Source organism: Thermobia domestica, chromosome 16, assembly GCF_964235325.1.
Source record: "Thermobia domestica chromosome 16, izTheDome1.hap1.1, whole genome shotgun sequence".
In the NCBI taxonomy this organism is placed as follows: domain Eukaryota; kingdom Metazoa; phylum Arthropoda; class Insecta; order Zygentoma; family Lepismatidae; genus Thermobia; species Thermobia domestica.
In genome coordinates this window covers 77,434,510-77,455,133 of record NC_137469.1, presented here as the reverse complement: position 1 = coordinate 77,455,133, position 20,624 = coordinate 77,434,510, and the positions used below count along the sequence as shown (strand labels likewise).

The 20,624-nt window shown below is 35.9% G+C and overlaps 1 protein-coding gene across 1 annotated transcript in view; it reads right to left on the bottom strand.

Moving 5' to 3' along the window:
* Positions 1–1,499: 1,499 nt before the first annotated feature.
* GCS2beta (glucosidase 2 subunit beta) overlaps positions 1,500–20,624 on the bottom strand; it is a 51,904-nt gene continuing 32,779 nt past the window's right edge. Inside the window, exons 7-10 of the mRNA XM_081742638.1 lie at positions 16,886–17,087; positions 13,894–14,084; positions 10,082–10,225; positions 1,500–4,984 (exon numbers count right to left, since the gene is read on the bottom strand). Coding sequence (XP_081598764.1) covers positions 4,841–4,984; positions 10,082–10,225; positions 13,894–14,084; positions 16,886–17,087 — 681 coding nt within the window. The 3' untranslated portion in view covers positions 1,500–4,840. The remainder of the gene's footprint in view (positions 4,985–10,081; positions 10,226–13,893; positions 14,085–16,885; positions 17,088–20,624) is intronic.

Here is a 20,624-nt window from a genome sequence, read left to right as displayed (position 1 = left end):
GAACCGTTGGATTGGTCGTCAAGGAGCTGACGCCTTAGCATGTCTCAGCTGGCCTCCGGATTTGAACCCTGTAACTTCTTCCTGTGGGGTTTCGTTAAAGACAACATTTATGTACCACCACTCCCACAGAATCTGGAAGAGTTGAAGAACCGGATCCGTACTGCCATAACATCAGTGACACAGGACATGTTTGCCCCAGTATGGGAGGAATTTGAGTATCGATGTGATATTGTTCGTGTCGCTGATGGAGGACATATTGAACATCTGTAATTTTAACTTGAGAGGTTCGTAAATGTGTGTGTAAAATGTCATATTCGTTATGTTTTAAAGTTTAACAAATATATGCATTCGAAATATATCTTCTTTTTGTAACAGGATGTATATACTACTAGTTGCGGAATTACCGCAAGATTCTGAAACTTGGATATTTAGATAGAACACATACTTGTTCCTAAGTGAAGTCTCGACCCGACTGCGGTAGGCCCCATAGTTTAGGAGCTACGGACCTTTAAAGTTCATTCTTTCATGTTTTCGGCAGCCTGTAACTCCAAATGGAAGCATTTGTGCACCCAGGTTGGTCTATACTTTTTGTCTTATCTTGGTGTCAGGAATCACCTCCCAAATGTTGTCAGTGTTATTTTGAAACACCCTGTATATAAAGTTGCAATACGAGGTTGAAAAGAAAAAGAATTATTTCTTTTTCTGGTAATGTATATTTCTGATGCCACAGCCCATTGACAAGCAAATCTGACATGGAAATCTATCCCCTTTTGGTGAGGCTGTGACTAACTCGTTACGAAGTCACTTTTTATTTTATTGACTGAACTTATGCAGAAAAAAAAGTCTTCACTCATTCTGACAATGACGCAAGTTATTTGATACAATTCATGTATAACTTCTGAATCTATAATAATAATAGTGTTAGTGTTGGACTGTTACTGTTGGAATTAACTATGTTCGCAACAGCATTTTAACAACTACTACACTGTTGCAATTATGTGTGGTAATGGCGAATTTCAGAACTAAAGCAAGTGAATGGAACATCATGCACACATCCTTAACGGCAGAAGTTCTAAAAATCATTGAACTGCACAAGTCCTGAACAGGAAAATTCCTAAACTGCAGAAAGTCTAAAATTTAGGAGCTGTGCCATATTTTCAAGACTTCTGCACGTTATCCATCTTGACAGCTTGTCTCCAGTCCTGAAATCTTGAAACTGGCCGCTTGCATTTGCACCATGCACTTCCCGAATATTTCGGCAGGCTCTCAAATCAAGTATTGCACTTATCGAGTCAAAAAAGTAACCAGTATCTGATATGTTCCTTTCATCTAATTGCATTTCACCCACATGCTTCTCTGTCCGAATATGAGTTACTCGTTCACATTCACTGCCTGTTGCTGCTCTAAGGTTCCCTAATTACGTGAACACTGTCTAATAGTAGTTCTAAATGAAATGTACAAATCAGGAAACTCAAAGGAAAAAGTAATAAAAAAAGAAGAAAAGAAAAGAAAAATTTATTTACCAGTGTTACATTCGAATTACATGTGTCGCAATACGACAATATTACACATTTCCTGTTTGCTCAAGTCTTATTTATAATCACTGGCTGATTGTGGCTTTTCACAAACAAGCACATCAGTCAAATACTGCGATAATGCCTTTAAAAGACATGGCTAGTTCTCCCTTCCCCATTCTCAGTCAGGGGCGGCTTTAGGATTTTAATTTTGGGTAGGCCTGCTCTCTCGCTTACGGATACATATACACATTTGATTGATTAATGACAGTAGGAAATTACTTTTACAGTAGTGGTTGATGCTATTTGTTAAATAATTATCTACCACTGGTATAGGAATATTTAATAAACCAATTACTGTTCTAAGTCAGTTGAGTGATATATTTATGATTGAAGTAATATAAATAGTGGAAAATATATTTACTCCTTATTGTATCTTTTAGCGTTTATATATTTTTGAAAAGTTTTGGGTAGGCCCGTGCCTATCCCCTAAAGCCGCCACTGTTCTCAGTCACTCCTTTCACATCTGTAATAACCTTAGATGTGTTACAAGCTTACGAAATACTGCGGTAACTGAATTCAACTTACACAGAAAACTATTTTCTCCACATTGTACAAGTTTCAAACAGGAAACAGCTCTAAATAGCGCCCAAAAATTATACACACACATACACTACCTATAGATATACATGTTGCTTCCCTGGAATTGTAAGAAAGGTTACATAATGATATCAGCTGGAGTGATATGGAGAGCAGTTTATACCGAAAAACATAAAAGGAAAATTGAACCGAAATCAATGACCTTGACAGAGACAGACCTCATTCTTGCAAGACAGCCGTGGAAAACTTGCGCAACAAACATTCAGTATCTGAGATGTTGATTTAAACACTCACGTACTTCAATAACCATTGCTGTTTACGCATCCTTCAAAGAGGTTTCCAGACCACTTCGCACGTTCTTCTGTAAGGAAATCAACTTGAATCTGTCTGTAATTAGAGAATTTCAATTAGGATTCTCTCGACATCCTGTTTAACTGAAGTGACTACAGTTTTCTGAAGGTAGCTATAGCGTTCGAACTTTATAGTTCCTGAGCTATTATCTATATAAAAGAGTTCAACGGCGAAACTGACAGATGTTATAGAATGAAGGCTGTGAGAAAATATAAAATTTATTCATGGAAAGTAGAAAACTTGTTGTATTGTCTTGTCCCAGTTGATTGTAACTACCTTGAAACTATGTGCAACCGCAGTCTAATCTATTCGTATTACCAGCCAGTCACCTAAGCAGTTACAGAGGTGATGCATGAAGGAGAGTATGGTAGGATGACGTTTTCATTCCGACTACTACAGACAATAACCGAAAAACATCTTTACCTCGGTACACATTTAAATAATGCACATAATATAGTTAATACACTCCGTCAAAGAAGGACGATTAAACATAGTGCAGTACTTGAACACTTTAGAGACGGACGTGGCACACACACACACACACACACAATAGATCGTTCCGTTGAATATGAATGGTAGTTTAAAACCTCATTTGCGTTTAATTTGTGAAATAAGGCATTCAATACCCAATCATAGGCTTGGATGGTTTTCAGGGCTTAATAGCCTTCCTTGAAAGGTTCATCTATCGTTAATGTACTAGGTGATGATTTACTATATTCATTGACTTGTTGTTAATGGGTTGGCTTCACTATTTTCAACTAGATAAAAACGTCTGACATAATATGGAACATTTTACCTTCAACTCCAAAACGCAGCATCCTCAGCACTAAGGTAATTCTTTCATATTACTTCTAAATAAAGCATCAATACGTTGTATCATCTCATACCACCATTACTGCTGATTATTTCGTACACGTCCGCAAATTCACAGTTAATGGACACATCACGACAGTGCGCTTCCCCTTGCCATTTGCTCCAAGTTTTAATAACATTCTAGCAAACTAAATGTAAATTTTCTGCGTCATATCCACCATACTTAAAACTCGGATTTAACGCATTACGATCTTTTTCAGTGTTGAGCCAAACCTACAAGAAGCATAATAATATTACTGTTGTCAGGCGTTAGAAGATACGAAGATATATTAAAGATCACAAAAATTATACGCCACAACAGCTCCCATATGCGGATGATATGACAAAGTGCTCTGAATTCAATGGAAACTATTTCGTGAAGGGCTGCTTCTACAGATCTACGGTAATTACCATATGAGAGAAAAAACAACCAGTCTCATCTTTTTCTTTTTAAATTGAATTCTTGCTAACGCAAGTCTCCTACGGCTGTAACTAAAGTAAACAACAAATTATATGTACACAATCGTCTTATGATGATGTACAGGGTGTCTAAAAAGCCCGCATCACGAGGAAATTTGATGATAGTTTCAACACATAGGTGAAATTTTAGTTTCGGAATACATTGTCTGGAGGTAAGACATAATATTTGTTTGGCGTGTCACTTTGATTCTTTATACTAATGAATTCAGAATCGTCAGAGAGCAATGGGTAAGTCCGGCATGGATAGAATGCAGTCCACTGAGCCTCGACGAGAAATCTACACCACATAAATTATTACCCAATAACTCAAATTTCTACAGATATTATTTCCGTATAATGCTTGACGTTCCTTACACCCTGTACTTTTAATTCTTCGGGCGAGTGGCAGAAATATGTCTGAAGTTAATATCTACGTCTATGTAATTAATACAATCCAGCATTGAATTAGAAAGGCACACATGTGTCTTAATTTAAGCCATATTTCTACAACAGACCCTTACCATTTGTAAAGCAACTTTTCACTGCTGAAGGAAGAGACAGACAGAAAGGAATAACACTAAGCAAAAGCAATCTTAAATATCAGGAAACTTGCAACTACATCACATTAAAACATGAAGTGACTGCACAGCTTATATCAACGTCTACTACAAATATACATCATCGACAGTTTTATTCGCTATCATAGTGGAATGTTTTATATCAGTGTCAAAAGGAAATCAAATGCACAGTAAACTTCTGAATGCACCGCTTCTTTCATGGTGTCTGACAGTCTAACAGGCAACAACAAAATCAAAGTCTCCCTCCACCTTACACACAAACGTACATACACGCACACATAATAAAGAAACGCATGTCTTTACCATGGTGAATGGTGATAAAGTACAACAACGTTGCTGTTCTCCGAACTGGTCCCCAAAATATGTATTCTAGTATATCCCCATTGAACAGCACTTATTACAATAAATATCTATTCATGATCACACCCGCACTATTTTATCACATTTGGTCACTTTGTAGATCAAAACAATATTCCCTATTATTATTTATAATTCTTCATGGTAATGTGATTCTTCAGTAGAAGGCTTCTTCCAGCAGGCACTGGGAGTTTCGAATGCCATTACGTATTCACATCTATTTGGTTCACTTACAGCTGTGATTCGATTTTCAAGTCCACACACCAAGTGCACCTAAAATACAAGAATATATGCATCTCATCCGAGTTTACATAAATAGGACATAGTTTTTCAGCAATTATACATGGTGTTCTTTTTATCTTTCCATCAGATACTTGGCTTTGTGCAGGAACAGATTTAAGAACAGCAATCATATTTACAAATAGTTTCATCTTTAACATTGTTATTTAAAAAATCAAAATCGACTAGAAACAGTTCTTTCAGAAATAACTGTTTTTGTATATCAACATATTGTGTAATATTTATCTTCTATAAGTAGATCCAACTGTATTGTAAGGCTAGAAGTACTAATCTTCGACTTTAACGTCATGTTCTAAATTTAATGACATACAAAGAGTAAAAACAATGCATGGGCTGGACTACTATCCATTTCATAAAGATAGGCCACTGACTGCGCGGTGCTGCCATGACGTTCACTCAAAACTTATATTGCATTGTCGTATCTCGTTGGAATTGCTGAAATGTTGTCTTTTCAATACTTAAGACATAAAAATTTTCTTTGTACTGTGTATTGAAAAAAAAAAAAAAAATGAAAAAATGCGTATTTTATAGTACTTTTCTGGTAAATCAATGTTTATAGGATTATATCTCGGGAACGAAACGAGATCACGTGAAATAATTTCCTATGCACGATACGCAGGTGCATTTTGTGTAATTAAAATAAATGTATGACGCTCTGATCTCTTTTATCGTGGTAGGTACAGAAACGTACAAAACACAATTCGAAAATTTGGAACTCTAGTGTTCCAAATATTTGAAAAAGGGTTTAGTTGGTATTTATTATGTTAATTCCAACATATTCTGTGTGTTAAGCGGAGAGCCATGTTGCAGCCAGAGCTATCTTCCTGGACACTTATTAACAATGGCTCCATTTCTACTTGAAGATTTATCAGTACACACATTTTCCAGCTTACGAACATGTTAAAGGAAAAAAAGAAATGTAGCCTTGGCAATCACGCGTTCATCCAAGTTGTTCTGCGATGAATTCCCCTGCCGAATGTAATAGAAAATCATGGATCCTTTGTTTTCTTCACACGAAAGAAAACTATGCAATGTGTAGGTGACGAGGGCTGTTTGTGCGTCTAATCACGTCGCACTGATTACGTTTTCAACAGTTCCCTTAGGTTCGTAAGCGTCAAAAACTTACACACACACACTCACGTCATATGTGCTCTTTTGAGTGAGACGGGCGAATGTACATTTTTTCTATTATTAAAAAAAAAAAAAAAAAAAAAAAATGGATATTCCTTCTATGAGCGGCGATATTACAGAAGTGGAAATATTTTGAGCGATAATGAAATTCAGAACTGATGAATGACTCCGAATCAGACAGTTATGAATTAGATAGTAATGAATAGTAATGACATTGATTATTTTGTGCTCAGTGACGTATCCGGAAGTGAACAAGATAGTAACTGTTTCAAGTGAACCTGAGGTTGCGCCGGGAAAGAAAAAAAACGCGTCGTTCCTATTTGAAGGCAGATTTTGATGTAGCTTTGAGCGATAAAATTCCCTCCAAAAAATCCAAAACCCTTGTTTAGTGGTGTCCTGGGAATTAATCAAAATGCTAGGCTATCTACAGAGTATTCTCCGTATAAAGTGTTTCAGCTATTTTTACTGATGAAGTTTTATAGTTTTTTTTTTTTAAATAATTAACGTCCCGTATGAAACGTGGACTTACTGATTAACGTGGAATCCACACCACATGAGCTCCCACCGGGAATTGTAGAAAAAGAAATGAATCAATATGCAAAACAGCAGATTGAAAAAAAAGAAAAATTACTAAAACAAAGATCTTTGTTTTCTAAGTGAAAACATGTTACTTTAATTGAAAACAATAAAATTTTTATACATGTGCTTTGTACGGAAGCCAGCTTTATGCGATTTTTACAAATCAACTACGCAAGAGCTATCAGTATGTCTATCAAATGGTGGAAGAAGCTGTTTTTTCTGCTGTTTGACTTACCGTATGTCAATGGTCACATATTGTACAGGAAGAAAGCAAGAAAACATATCGCACTTCGAACTTTTTATGCGAAAGTAGAAGAAACTGCTGCACTCAGGAGGCATTGAAGTACAGGGACTATCTCATTCTTCAGCCGGTTTAGCAAGGCTGGTAGCAAGGGGCCATTACCCATCCAGTGCTCCCCCAATTTCCGCAAATCCTAATAGAGTAGGACAAAGAAGATGCAAAGTGCGTAGCATCCGCAAGGTGAAAGTAAATTTTTAATAAAATATTAGCGTTTATTGTCTGATATATGAAGTTGGACTTTGCGTGGGAAAGTGCTTCGAAATGTACAATACTAAAGAGAAGTACTTTGACTTCTAGATCTGAAAACAGATTTCCTGTGAAGTGTAAACTCAATATTACATATCAACTAAGATTGTATTATATAATAAACTTTGTGAGTGTATTTGTTTCTGTGCAAGTGCATTTTGTACTGCGTGCAGTAAGTGAAAAAAACTGACAAAAAGCAACGAATTTTCGAGGATCATCATATGCAAATACGAACAAGGTAAACAGTTTGTTTTCTTAATTTTAAACAATTGGTACGTTTACTGTACATTCTGTTAATTTCTAAGAAGTTGGTTAAAAATCTGTGGAGATATGCAATTTTAAAAATACCTCTAAAAAGTACCGGACAGTGTACGTGACAAATTTAAATAACCGTCGAGCTGAAAGTTACACGCCAAGAAAATATGGCAACGTAGCACTCCGTATAAATTGCGATAGCGAAGGGCGCATAGCAGAGAAAATCATGTCATATTTGTCATTGTTTATCTTTCGAAACAGTTTGGTTGAAAAAGTTTTTAAGATCTTTCTAAAAGTTTTTTTTTTTCTTTTCAGATTGATAATACACAGCAGCAATTCAGAGATAATGATGTCTCACTTTTGGCTGAATAATAAGAAAATTACTAATGAAATTTTCAGAACTTACAAGTAATAATGCACCTACATATCGTGCACAGGAAATTATTTCACGTGATCTCGTTTCCGAGATATAGTCCTATAAACATTAATCTAAAAATAAAGTACGATAAAATACGCACAGAATATAAAAGAGGAGAATATTCCTCTTGAAAAAAGAGAATATTCCAACAATTCTAACGAGGTACGACAATGTAATATAAGTTTTGAGTGAACGTCACGGCAGCACCGCGAAGTCAGGGGTCTATCTTTATGAAATGGATAGTAGGATTCGAATTCGGCTCTCCGGCATAACGTGCCGATGCGTTAACTACTAAGCTATCCATTCCGCTCCTTGAACAGCCATGCATTTTTGTATTTTTGACGTCGGTACTCAGACAACATGGGCTGCTGTGATTAAACAATCCAGCGCTTAGATTACGTAACACCTCAGAGAACAAACTGGTAGTGTAGTGGTTAACACATCGGCACGGCAAGTCACAGTCCCGGGTTCGAATCTTGGTTCAACCATACATTTTTTCACTCTTCGTATATTATTAAATTCGCACCTATAGAGGAACTGTTGTGATATAAAATCAGTTATTTCCCTATTTACCAAATATAATAAAATTATGAATATTTAATTTTAATTATTACTCTAAAAACTACTCCTTTTTATAAATTACTAGCATCAATTACCCGCTTCGCTGGGTTAAATTAAGAAAAAACAGTAATATGTTCCGTTAATCAGTGAATTTTTACTATTGATAAAGCGCTCTTTGATGTCGGTCATTTTCGATGATTTTCATATACCCCCTTCCCCCCTCCCCATGTTGCGCGGCACGGCATCGAACATGTCATTGTTCATCTCAGCGACCCCGAAAACTATGCATTCGAAACGGATATTTTTCATTTCGATCATTTTTATATATTTCACCCCTCCCCCAAGTTGTGGGGCTGAATTTGGATTTAAACGGCATCAGAAGTGTCACTGTTCATCTTAGCGACCCCGAAAACTGGATTCGACACTAATATCGGTCATTTTCGATCATTTTTAAATGTCTCTCCCCCACCTTTAAGCTACAGCGTCAAAGTGATATGACAAAACCCTCTTTTAAACTTCATCCAGGTTATAAATTTGATCGAGATCAGTCCGGTGGTTCAATAGTTATTAAGTATTATATATATATATATATCGCCCTTCTATCCCCCTCCGCTTAGTTCTACGGTCAAAGTGAAATGATAAATACCATCCCAGGCCCGAATCTCATCTATGTTGAAAATTTGTTCGAGATCGGTCGAGTGGCTCAAGAGTGAAGAAGTCACAAAGACAGTCACTTTTTTTTATTTTTTTAAACATCTATCTCTCCTCTGCCCCTCCCCTAAGTTATATCGTAAAAGTGATATGATAAAAACCACCCCAGGTCCGTATCTCATCTATGTTGAAAATTTGGTTAAAATCGGTTGGGTGGTTTAAGCATGATGAAGTCACTTTTATTTTTACTTTTTTAACATCTATCTCCCTCCTCCCCTAAATTACACCGTAAAAACGAAATGACGAAAAAATCCCAGATCCAAACCTTATTTATGTTGAAAGTTTGATCGAGATCGGTCGGGTGGTTCAAGAGTTATTAAGTTTTATTCATTTTCATATATTTCCTCTTCTTCCCTTCCCCTCCCATTAGATCTACCGTCAAAGTGAAATGATAAAAATCTTCCCAGGTTTGAACTTCATGTATGTTGAAAATTTGATTGAGATCGATCGGGTGGTTCAAGAGTTATTAACTCACGAACATAGTCACTGTTATTTTTATATTTATTGATTTTAGTATATCTCCCCGTCTCTTACGTTGCTTCGTCAAAGTGAAATGACAGAACACATTCCAGGTCCGAACCTCATGTATGTTGAAAGTTTGATCTAGATCGATCGTTTGATTCAAGAGTTATTAGGTTTTATTTACTCTTTTATAATTCATCCTCCTCCCCCTCTCCGAAGTTCTACCGTCAAAGTGAATAGCTAAAAACACTCCCAGGCAAGAACGGCATTTACGTCAGAAATATAAGCGAGATCGGTCGGGCGTTTCCAGAGATTAAGAGTCACAAACATTTTCACTTTCAATTTTATAATATAGATTATTTTTAAACATGAATGAGTTCAAGTGTTTGTACGTTAAGTAACTTACATGGGTGAATCTTGAAGGACCATTCCAACACGACTGGCCTCCACTATAGAACATTTGAGCATAATCATTGTTTTCAGCAGTAACCCATTTGGTCCAGGTTCCTAATCTTGTCTCCGCTCCACCTGTCTTAGGCTTCTGAGTTACCTACCAAGTTAAAAATACTATTATACTACCGTATTAATAATAAATTCACCTCAGGTACTATGAAAAAGTCCATTTACCAAGATTACAGGCACGTTTTACAATTTTAAGGCTTAAAGTGTCACCCTTACTACGAAATTATTTAAGTTTATATTAGTTTGTTAAATTCATTGTTTTTACCAACAAACGTGTAGGAATCTTCTAAATGTAACAGAAAAAAAAAAAGTTTAAAATATACACAAATAATTAACAAAAAACATTCAAATTGGAAGTATACAAAGATTCCAAAATAAACTAGACATATGTCTTAATAAATTTCATACGCAACATGTAAAACATTATTCATATTATTACATTTAATATATTTTATCATATTTAATATAAACAGATCTTTTTACTCAAGTAAGCAGGTACACATTCAGATGTAGAGTACCAATGAAGGGCATGTGTTTAAACATAAAAGGTGATATTTAACACCTTCCATGGATTAGTTTGCTCTTACGTAATATAAATTCTTTTTAACTTAGGTGTCCTCTTCCTTCGCAACAGAAAGTAAGTATAATATGATGTTCTTTGATGATTAATGCAAAAAGATGTATTTAGTATTCTAAAAATGAACCTATTACATAGTATTTAGACATTGAAGGAAAAGAAATTTTTTTGATCAAAAGAAATAACAGTGAAAGAAATCGAGTATTCAGTATTCTCGACGGAATTTTCTGGTAAGCACTGAATAGTTGGGCATATCTATATATGTCGACTGCCTTCTCAGCGAGCATCAACACACACAAAGAGTAAGCGGCATAAATGTAGGAGGTATCGAACCTCCTCGGACATCGTATTATACCTCATTTCTTCTAAGTTAAATATACAAAATACAGATACGTAGAAATATATTTTGTTTTTTCTTTCCATAGGTAAATCTCTCAAGAGGCAATAACTGAGGCACGACACCTTATCAAGTTTCTTCATTTCCAGGAAAAATCACCAACACAAATTTACGAGAAATTGAAAGCAGTTTATGGAAATGAAAGCACATCCTATGAGAAGATATCCAAGTGGACTCTGCAATTTCACACTGGACACATGACAACTTCGATGCCCCTAGATCTGGAAACTATTTTTCACAGATGATGCCGTCATAATGGAGCAAGTGATTATACTGAAAAACAGGAGGAAATTATTGAAAGCCTTTTGCCTGACATAGTTGTCAGTTATGGATCCGTCTAGAATATAATTCATAATTAGCTGTACCTTCAGAAAGTGGCAGCAAGGTGCGTACCCTCTTCAAAACAGAATTCGAAAGGGGCCGCCAAGGGACATACTGCATCACTGTGAGCGTAAAGAAGAGAACTTTTTCGTCCGACTTAGTCACAAATGGATTAAAATTAGGTTTATCTTTATTCAAAAACAAAGGAAATGAGCAAGCAGTGGAAAGGTACAAAGTGTGCCATCAAAATGATGCTGTCCATGTACTGGGACTGTGAGGGATTATCGCAACAGACTAATTATCAGAGGGTCAGACTATCACTGGTCGATATTATTCTTATCTCCTAGCTCGGTTACAAGAGCAACTGTAAGACTAAACGTCGAGGAATGATGAGTACACGGGTGCTACTGTTCACAGATAATGCATCAGTTCATTCAGCCAATGCATCCATTGGGAAGGCAGTAAGAAAGATAGGAAATCTTGTACCTTCCTCCATATTCAACGGATTGAGCACCAATCGATTTCCTTCTTTCAGAAATGTGTTTCAACCCAAAGTGAAGACTTCTATTAAACGGCTTACGCAAGATGAAGTATCGAAAAAGATGTGCCATGAAACACGGCGACTACATACAGAAGACCTAATGCCACCATGGTCTCAAAGGTATACACAACTCTCGCAGATGATTGCACCAACTTTTTGATATCCGTTAAGAATTTATTTCCATAGTAAAGAAGAATAGAATATATAATAGAATAAGGACACTACAGTTTTAATATGTTTATACATGGAAGGAAATTCACTCGCAACGTGATTCTTCAAGCAACGTTGTTTCCTTAAAGAATTTCTAGAGTGTAATGATGACAAACCGTTCTTGGAACTTCTACAGTCAAGAGTGCTATGTTACCTGTGGGCGCTAGAAAGAGTAAAAAAACCCTTATGCCTCTGTGTATATTACTTTAATTAAATCTTTCTTTCTTCTGCGCGAACGTCATCAGCACCATATTTGATTACGGTGTCACCGGATCCTTACTTTTGTATCTTCTATTGAAAGTTTCATCTTCGTTTAAAGAATAATTACTGTAGAATATTCCGTGACTTATTTTCGGATTTTGATTACCTAATAACTACCTCCGTATTTACAGTCAATTCAATGTTTTTACGAAAACTCTAGTCGCATTAACAATTTAGGCGGAACTCTACAATATGTATTTAATTTATTGCTCTGTGTGGTTCTCCCTCAATTTATTTTTGGCTGTTGTAAACTAATTCCACTGGCAGAATTACCACTTCGCAAACTGTGAACTTTAGGGCAACTAGCTTTCAGAAATCTCCTTGATAAACTATGCAAGCCAAAATAATCAACCACAGTATGAAAATGTTCGTGATAACGTTTCAACAGAGGAAAGAAATATTTAATTAAAGTAGTAAACATGGAGGCACAAGGTCAGCCACTTTTCATATTTTCTTCACTTCCCATACTTCCTTGTATTTAACACTTGGCGCAGAAAAGGAACTTGTATACATCACATCAACCCTTTTTCTTCTAGTGTTGTCGAAACCATTTGAAATTCTTATTGAAATTCACATTTGTTTGCAGTATGAGCAGTTTGGTCCCAGGGTTGTCCCCAGAGCTTGTTTTCCAAGGCTTAGCCGAAAGCCAGGTTTTAGACCTAGATGAAAGAACTCCTACCTACAGAGAACGGAATACGGGTCGTTGGACTGGCAGCTGGACACTACTAAGCTACAGGCCAGCTCATTTGAATTTAGTATCTAAAAATTTAAAAATAATATTTCTAAATATGCATTTCCTACCTACTAACAGAGCTACAGCCTATCTTCAGTTTCTTTATTCGTGGAATATTTGGCAAATTTCTCTGACTACTGATTTTCTTCCCTGACTTTACAGGTTTGTAGAAATTCTGTATAGATGGCAGTTACTTATCCTATTTATTCTTCCTCCCCTCCTCCCAACACACACAGAAGATAAAAAAGCTTCAGATAGTCCAGGAAGTTGGAGGACAATGAACTAGTTCATCCTCTCGATTCACACGGACTTCTGTTATTGAGATCAGTTCTGACTTTATTGTGAATGAGAGGGTGTGCTGCCCGACAAAGAAAATAAAACTGGAAATGGTTTAGTCTGGATGATGCAGAAGCTATTGCTGAAGCTTCTCCATGTACGAAATTTATGTAGACGTTAGCAGTTTCCTTGCTTATTGTTTCTAACGGTGATCTATGTTACTACCTGTTCTCTGATGCAACAAAACGCACAAAACCTCTCTCTTGATTGGTACCAAATTCATGTGTAAGTAACACAGTATGCATATTTTCCATTCAAGTTTACTAATTTTTTCCTTTCTTTTTAATTGATTCCCTTAACTGATTTCTCGTATAATGAAGGTAAAAAATTCTCATACGATTTCCTATACCTTTATAATAATGGAATAGTCTTGTACTCACTTGATCAAACGGACACAACTTGTATGTATAATCAACATCATCAAATTCGAAACACTCTCCATCCAGTGGCAAAAATTCATCCTCTGGTCCATAGTCTCTACTGAGTGACTCATTCACTTGACGAATCGATCGTTCTAAATCCCTTACAACACTTTCAGCATCATCAAATTCACTTCGAGCTTTGGTTGCGTCTGAAATTCACAATAACATTTAAGTAAATTATACACTTCGTTAATCTTTAAAAGCCCTTACTGCTATTAACATCGATTTCTTAGTTTTGTAAGTGTTATCTCAAGCTGTGTCCTGCACCACTTTGGAGTGTAGCAAATGGATTAGGAATTAATGGGATATTAAAGAATAGAAAAAAAAAAGCAAATAGAATGATGATGATATGAATCAATTGCTATCACATCTGATAAATGACAACACAATAATTTAATCAATAACATTTCCATAGTTCTACAATCTTCAGTAAATTTTCTTTCTTTTTTTGGGGGGGGGGGGGAGGTGAGGAAATACAACTGCTTAAAATAATAGAAATACTCAAAGCAAAGCTAATTGGACACTTATACAGATATAATGATTTTCTCCAAAACATTTTCGAAGGCAAGATCCTGGGAAAGAAGACGAGAGGATGACCGAGAACATATCTTATTATTTAAAAAAAAAAAAAAAAAATCAATGAGTTGGAGTTCTCTTTCTATACTGAGATGAAAAAGGTTGCTGAAGATAGGAAGCTCTGGCTGCAAAGACAAAGCTTAATCTTTTGACGGAGAGAGAGTAATAAAATACATAAAATCTCATAAAATAAAATCTTTAGCTTTACATTTTCTGGTTACATTCCGTAAACTTCCGAATGATAAAGAGAAGTAATGATACTCGAAGAACTAGTAGAATTAAGATATGAACAGTTCCATTGTTAGTTGAACGTGGGTCGGAATCAGAAAAATGTCATCTATGAATCGAAACGAGAGAAAAGGTTGAAGTGGTGGTGATCGGAGTACTTGTTTTCCAAGATGCCCCATTAATAGGCTGACGTATGAGGAGGCCATACGAATGTGGAAGGGCTCTTGATATCAAGATGGTGGTTATTTTCAAATGCACAATGATTAGAATACATTGGGCTAACTGCATTAAGAATTGTATGCTTGATTTTAGAGGTTCGGGGCACCGTTTGAAGAATTCTTGAATGGTACTGAATCAGTAGGTAAACGGGACATTAGAATATAATGAAGCTAGATCTACAGAGGTTAAGATGTTATTAGTTCAATTATGCAGAGATTAATACACGAAAAATAATTTGTGATCTTGAGGTATGATGGGAAAGCATGGCGTGAACTTGCAAAGCCTTAATTGAAGTTGACAAATACTGGAAAAATTAATATTTCTGATTGCCGGGTTTGTGGATTTTAGAAGGAAGATGAAATATGACGGGGAAGGAGGGGTGGAGGGAGTCAGAACGCAACACCGAGTGTATTTGGCAGGTGTAATACTAGTATGTGTTTGCACGATATTTAGAAAATGGAGGTCAACAACTTGTTTAGAAACAACTTGTGTGCCAAGTGTTTTTAGTAGCATGGACGGGAAAAAAAATCATTGTAAAGAAGTTGTTTGAGCACATGGGATTTAAATTAGCAAGAGTTTTAACCTCATCATTGTTCAATTGCACACACGACCCTAATGAACGGTTAGCATTCTTACTTTAGATAAGAGTAACGAGTGAATTACTCTGAATAAGAGAAGGCGACACTGTTTGACACAGGGCTGGCAAAAACCATGGTTTTTATTCAAAAAACCAGAAAACCCGTTTTTTTTTTTTTTGGTTTAAACCAGTTTTTTGGGAGGGGGGGTTAAACCATTTTTTTTTTTTTTTTTTTTTTAAATAATTTGCTCTATGTATTTATATCACATATAGACAGAAATAAGTTTGTTTCGCCTTGGTGTTATTATGCAACAACCGGGTTATACTGGAAGGGATCACAATCCAAAACGCTTCTCGGCTTACATCCGAGAGAAATTGTCCTCCATTTGAACTCGAAACCGGGACTAATTGGCCACAAATGCGAAACGTCTGCCAACTCACTCACGAAGGACTCCTGTTAAAAACAAGTTGTACTGATCTTTACATACTTGTTAATATAATTGTCAACAGACATTTCAGAAAACAAAAAGATAAACAGTTGCACAAGTGAAACCATTATACAGAATTACATATGAACAATTTCAAAATACTGCAAAATACAGAAGAACTAATTTAGTACAAGTTAGCTCACTACGACTTTTCATTAGTCCAAGTTAAAGAAATACAACGACTTAATTTGAATATCAGTAAGAAAAATGAATGAAGATACGAATTATTTGAGTCCACTTTGGCTCTGACCCATTTATACATAAATAGATACCAAAGATACTTTTGATTTGAATAAATGCCTCTCGTGGGGTTTGTATGACCCTGCCCAAAAAGCTGTATTTCGATGTATTTTATCAATAATAAACATTATTAAAGCGAAACAATATTTAGGATTTTTCTTTGATTGCAGTTGCATAACAATAATAACAAACTATAAAAAAATCACAAAAGAAACATTTATACACTTATAAAAAAAATGAAAGTTGCTTTTGTAGCATAATCTCTTTGAGTAACGAATGGGGAATTTAGGTCTGAATATAATACGAATAATATACAGGAGTGAAACGTGATAACCCACAAACGTGTGTTCATCAAGATTTTACGAACACTTACACTTTTACGAACATTTTTCGTTTTTTGCTTTAAACCAGCCAACCCTGGTTTGACAAAGCGGTATACTGCAGTTACAGTACAATATTGGTGCAGTAATTACTGTTTGCAAAATATACAAATATGCGTTAAATTCTATCTTTAAATAAATGAATTTATACAATTTCTCTGATACCAGAAATCAATTATTACTGATACGTTTTCTATTATTTTGAAATCTACGCTCGAGAGTGTATATATAAAGATACTCACCATCAACTAACTGCTGAGTTTCTGGATCATATTGAGGTTCTTGTTTCTCTGGTTGTGGTTCTTCTGGTGTTTCTCCTGCTTCATCCTCTAAGTCTTCCTCGTCCTCCTCCTCTTCATCATCACCAGGTTCAGTTCCTGCTTCTCCTTCTGGCTCAAGTTGACTCTCACCCTCTGCAACAGGTTCTTCAGTTGCGGCTTCATCCTGAAGAAATTAAATCTATTATAGAAATCTAGATCCACAACAACACAATTCTAAGATACGTATTCACGCAAAACAGAAAGCCAGAAATTGCAGTTTTCCTAAGCCCCGTCCTCACTACCAAGTAAATTTTGTAATATCACATAGAGTTAATAAAAACGGCCTACGTACAGTAACGTCAAATGTAACTGACGTCTGTCTAACCTTCAATAAACTTTATAATTATATGGGCGCATGAGAGGATGATTTAAATTAACAAAAAATTGGCTACTTACCAATGAATCCTCCCTTGGAAAGCCTAAGCAGTTTTTAGACGTTTCGGAACTCACAGCTGGTTCCTTCCTCAGTTGCGAGATGAAAGGGATTAAAACGGATAGGAGATAAAAGGTGTAAAACAAGGAATACATACCACTATATAAATAAATGTAATGTAAAGAGTCGATCCTGAAATGTCCGTTTTAATCCCTTTTACCTTGCCACTGAGGAAGGAACCAGCTGTGAGTTCCGAGACGTCTAAAAAGTGCTTAGGCTTTCCAACTACTATGAAAATTTTTGAGGAAACATGCAATGTTTTGTACATGAAACTGCCTGTAAAAGCCTTTCAGATTTTGACAGGCATTATACAGGCGCCTGTTTCGGCGAAAACACATGTAAAGAAAATGTTACAGGCACATTGTCTTCATGTGATATGGACGTCGAAAAAGTATTAAAACTTCAGTTGGAAATTTGGTACGGAAACACGCGTTGTACAGAGCCTGTACATTAAAATGAGAACACGCAATGTACACGTAATCACTCACATGCAAGTAAATGAAGGAATATGTGCATGTAAAGTACCTTGAATAGAATGTTGATAACATTCGCAATACAGTAAGAATGAAAAGTACAAGGAAGGTGCCTATTTATCAAATATCATATTGACAATATGTAATATACATGTGTGACATTCGAATTACATGTAAATACCATATATTAGCGTATAGCATGGAAAATTCATTTTACATTTATCATTTTCGTGTACATGCGAAGTGTGTAACTTTCCTACGTGCAGTGTACAGGCAATGTACAGGTGAACGGGAACATGCAATGATCATGATTGCCAATAAATGGATTAAACAGATACGTGTGGTGAACAAGGTGCATGAGAGCTAAACATTCACGTTATAGGCATAAGAGACATGCAATATTCAGGCACAAGTCTCCAATTCAACATTCGCTATGCAAGGTCCTGATACATGTATAATACATGGGATTACAACTGAATACATTGCCTGTATTGTCTCCGTGTACATGCGAAGTGTGAACCCACCTATATGCAATGTACAGGTAGCCATTTTTTTTATTAATTTATTATCTTAACTATTGATAAAATATAACTTAAACGGTTATTACACAATTTTTTGGAGAACCTAAAGAAAATCATCGTTGAATTTTGTAAATCTCTACAAGGATATATATACATATATAGGCTGTTGCAAAATACCGTTTATAGCGTTTGAGGGGTAAATCTACGCGTGAAAACAAGTCCGAAAGTCAATATGCAAAAATGCTGTAGTGCTGCAGAGCGCGTCCTTTTCGAGTTATGTGTCGCCGAAATATATATAGAGAGAGGACTTTGAGGGCCAACCTCTCTATAAGCAAATGCCAACGACGTCACAGAAGCAACCAAGACGAGTGGGAACTAGTGATGGTACGTACTAGTGAATTATTCGATAGTCCCGGCAGACTGGCATGAATTTTTCCTTCGTAATGGTAAACAGGCTACCACCTGTTCCTGCACGTATTTTGAACTTTTCGCTGTCTGCTTTCACTTCATTCCAGACTATCGACAGCTATATTATACCATTGCACTGGCCCTGCTAGTACCTTGCTGTATGTTCAACAAGAAATCAGTAGTGTTAACACGCCCTCTTCAGAGCCTCACAGAATGAGTTACGCGAATGCATGTTTCTGAGCAGCATCGAGTGAATTCTAGCCTGTTGAAAAGTCAGGTGCAGTGCATAAACCTTTTCCGGAGCTCTAGTGTCTTGTTATGAGGCTCTGCAGGAGGTTTAGTATCACTACTAATTTCTATCTCATGAAAAAAACAGTTAATACTTTTCGCGAGTATCAAATACTTTTCTGCCAATAGCAGACTCTCAGAACTATCGAATGAATTTAATCCAATCACACGCATTGAGGCAATGAAAGGAAAAGTAATATATACACATGTTCATGTGGCAGTGTTATCGTGTGAAAAGAAGGGATAGCGGAGGTGTAGTTCTATTTCAAGTTCCAATTTGAGGCGTGTTTCACCCCAGAAAGAGATGCTTCGATTTAAGAAAGAGTTCATTTACTCTATGGCGGGAAATTATGTCACCTGACCTCAGCAGTTTGTGGTTGAATTTAGCAATTTCAAGCGCGCTTTAATTATGGTAAATTACAGTAAATGTTGAGAAGTAGGGACTGGCTGTTTTTACTTTTCGTAACTGGAATTTTGAAAACTCTTCATTTCTTCTGGCAATATCTGGTTGAGAATTGCTGGTAGGCTCTATCAATACTTATATTGTCTCAGCGACCTTACTGCTTGTTATTGAAAAATCAAAGATCTGCTGGAAAGCATCTTTCAATTATACTGTATAGCAGTGTCCATCTCCCGCTCCACGTATTTCGGCACAATTTATAATCCACTCCCCCACTCAAATGTATTAGAGGAGTCTGAAATAGATTTGTGACAAAATCAAGACAACTTGCTTTGAAGACTAAATTCTGTTCAATTTAGCATTCTTAAAAGCATCATTAGAACTTCGGAGGTGGCTCGTGAAGGAAGTCACACTGATAGATATTAAATTCTTCTCGCTTCAAACTAAAAGAAGAATCCTTTCTTAGTGTACTAATTGTTGTGTACAATAATTAATATATTGGATAATCTTTATTCTTTTAGTTTTAAACGATAAAACTTTAATTTTTACCAGTGTGATTTCCCTCACGAGGTGCCTATGGTACTGTATTGTTAAATCTTGTTAAGAACTCTACTAAAATAATACCGAATGGAAAACAAATGGAAATTATTACTATTTTTGTAGTCTATCGAATGAATTTGAACTCTAACGCTTCACAGAGTTAACAATTGCCAAGTAATCTTAGTTGTTTCAACATGTACTTTTTTGTCTCATTTTCATTAATAGCTTTTCATTATACATTTTTGGTTAACTGGAGGACGAATAGTTAATTTGTTATAATGAAGTAATTCAATAAAATATTTAAGTGTGTGTGTTTGATATATTGCCATTACAAAATAAATGGTAGAACTAAGAGATGGGCTGAACAGTAACAGCCAGACTATCGAATAAGCGTATTGTCAGTAGAGAAGCACGTACGGACACTACCACTGAATAAATATAAAAACTACCGGACAATCGAATGATACTATCGATAGTTGAACACCACTATCAAATTATTCATTTGATACGAAAAAGTATTTGATAGTGCTCATCACTAGTGGGAAAGTGACCAAGAATTTACACTTATTTGGACCTACTTTTACTTTCAAAATATTCG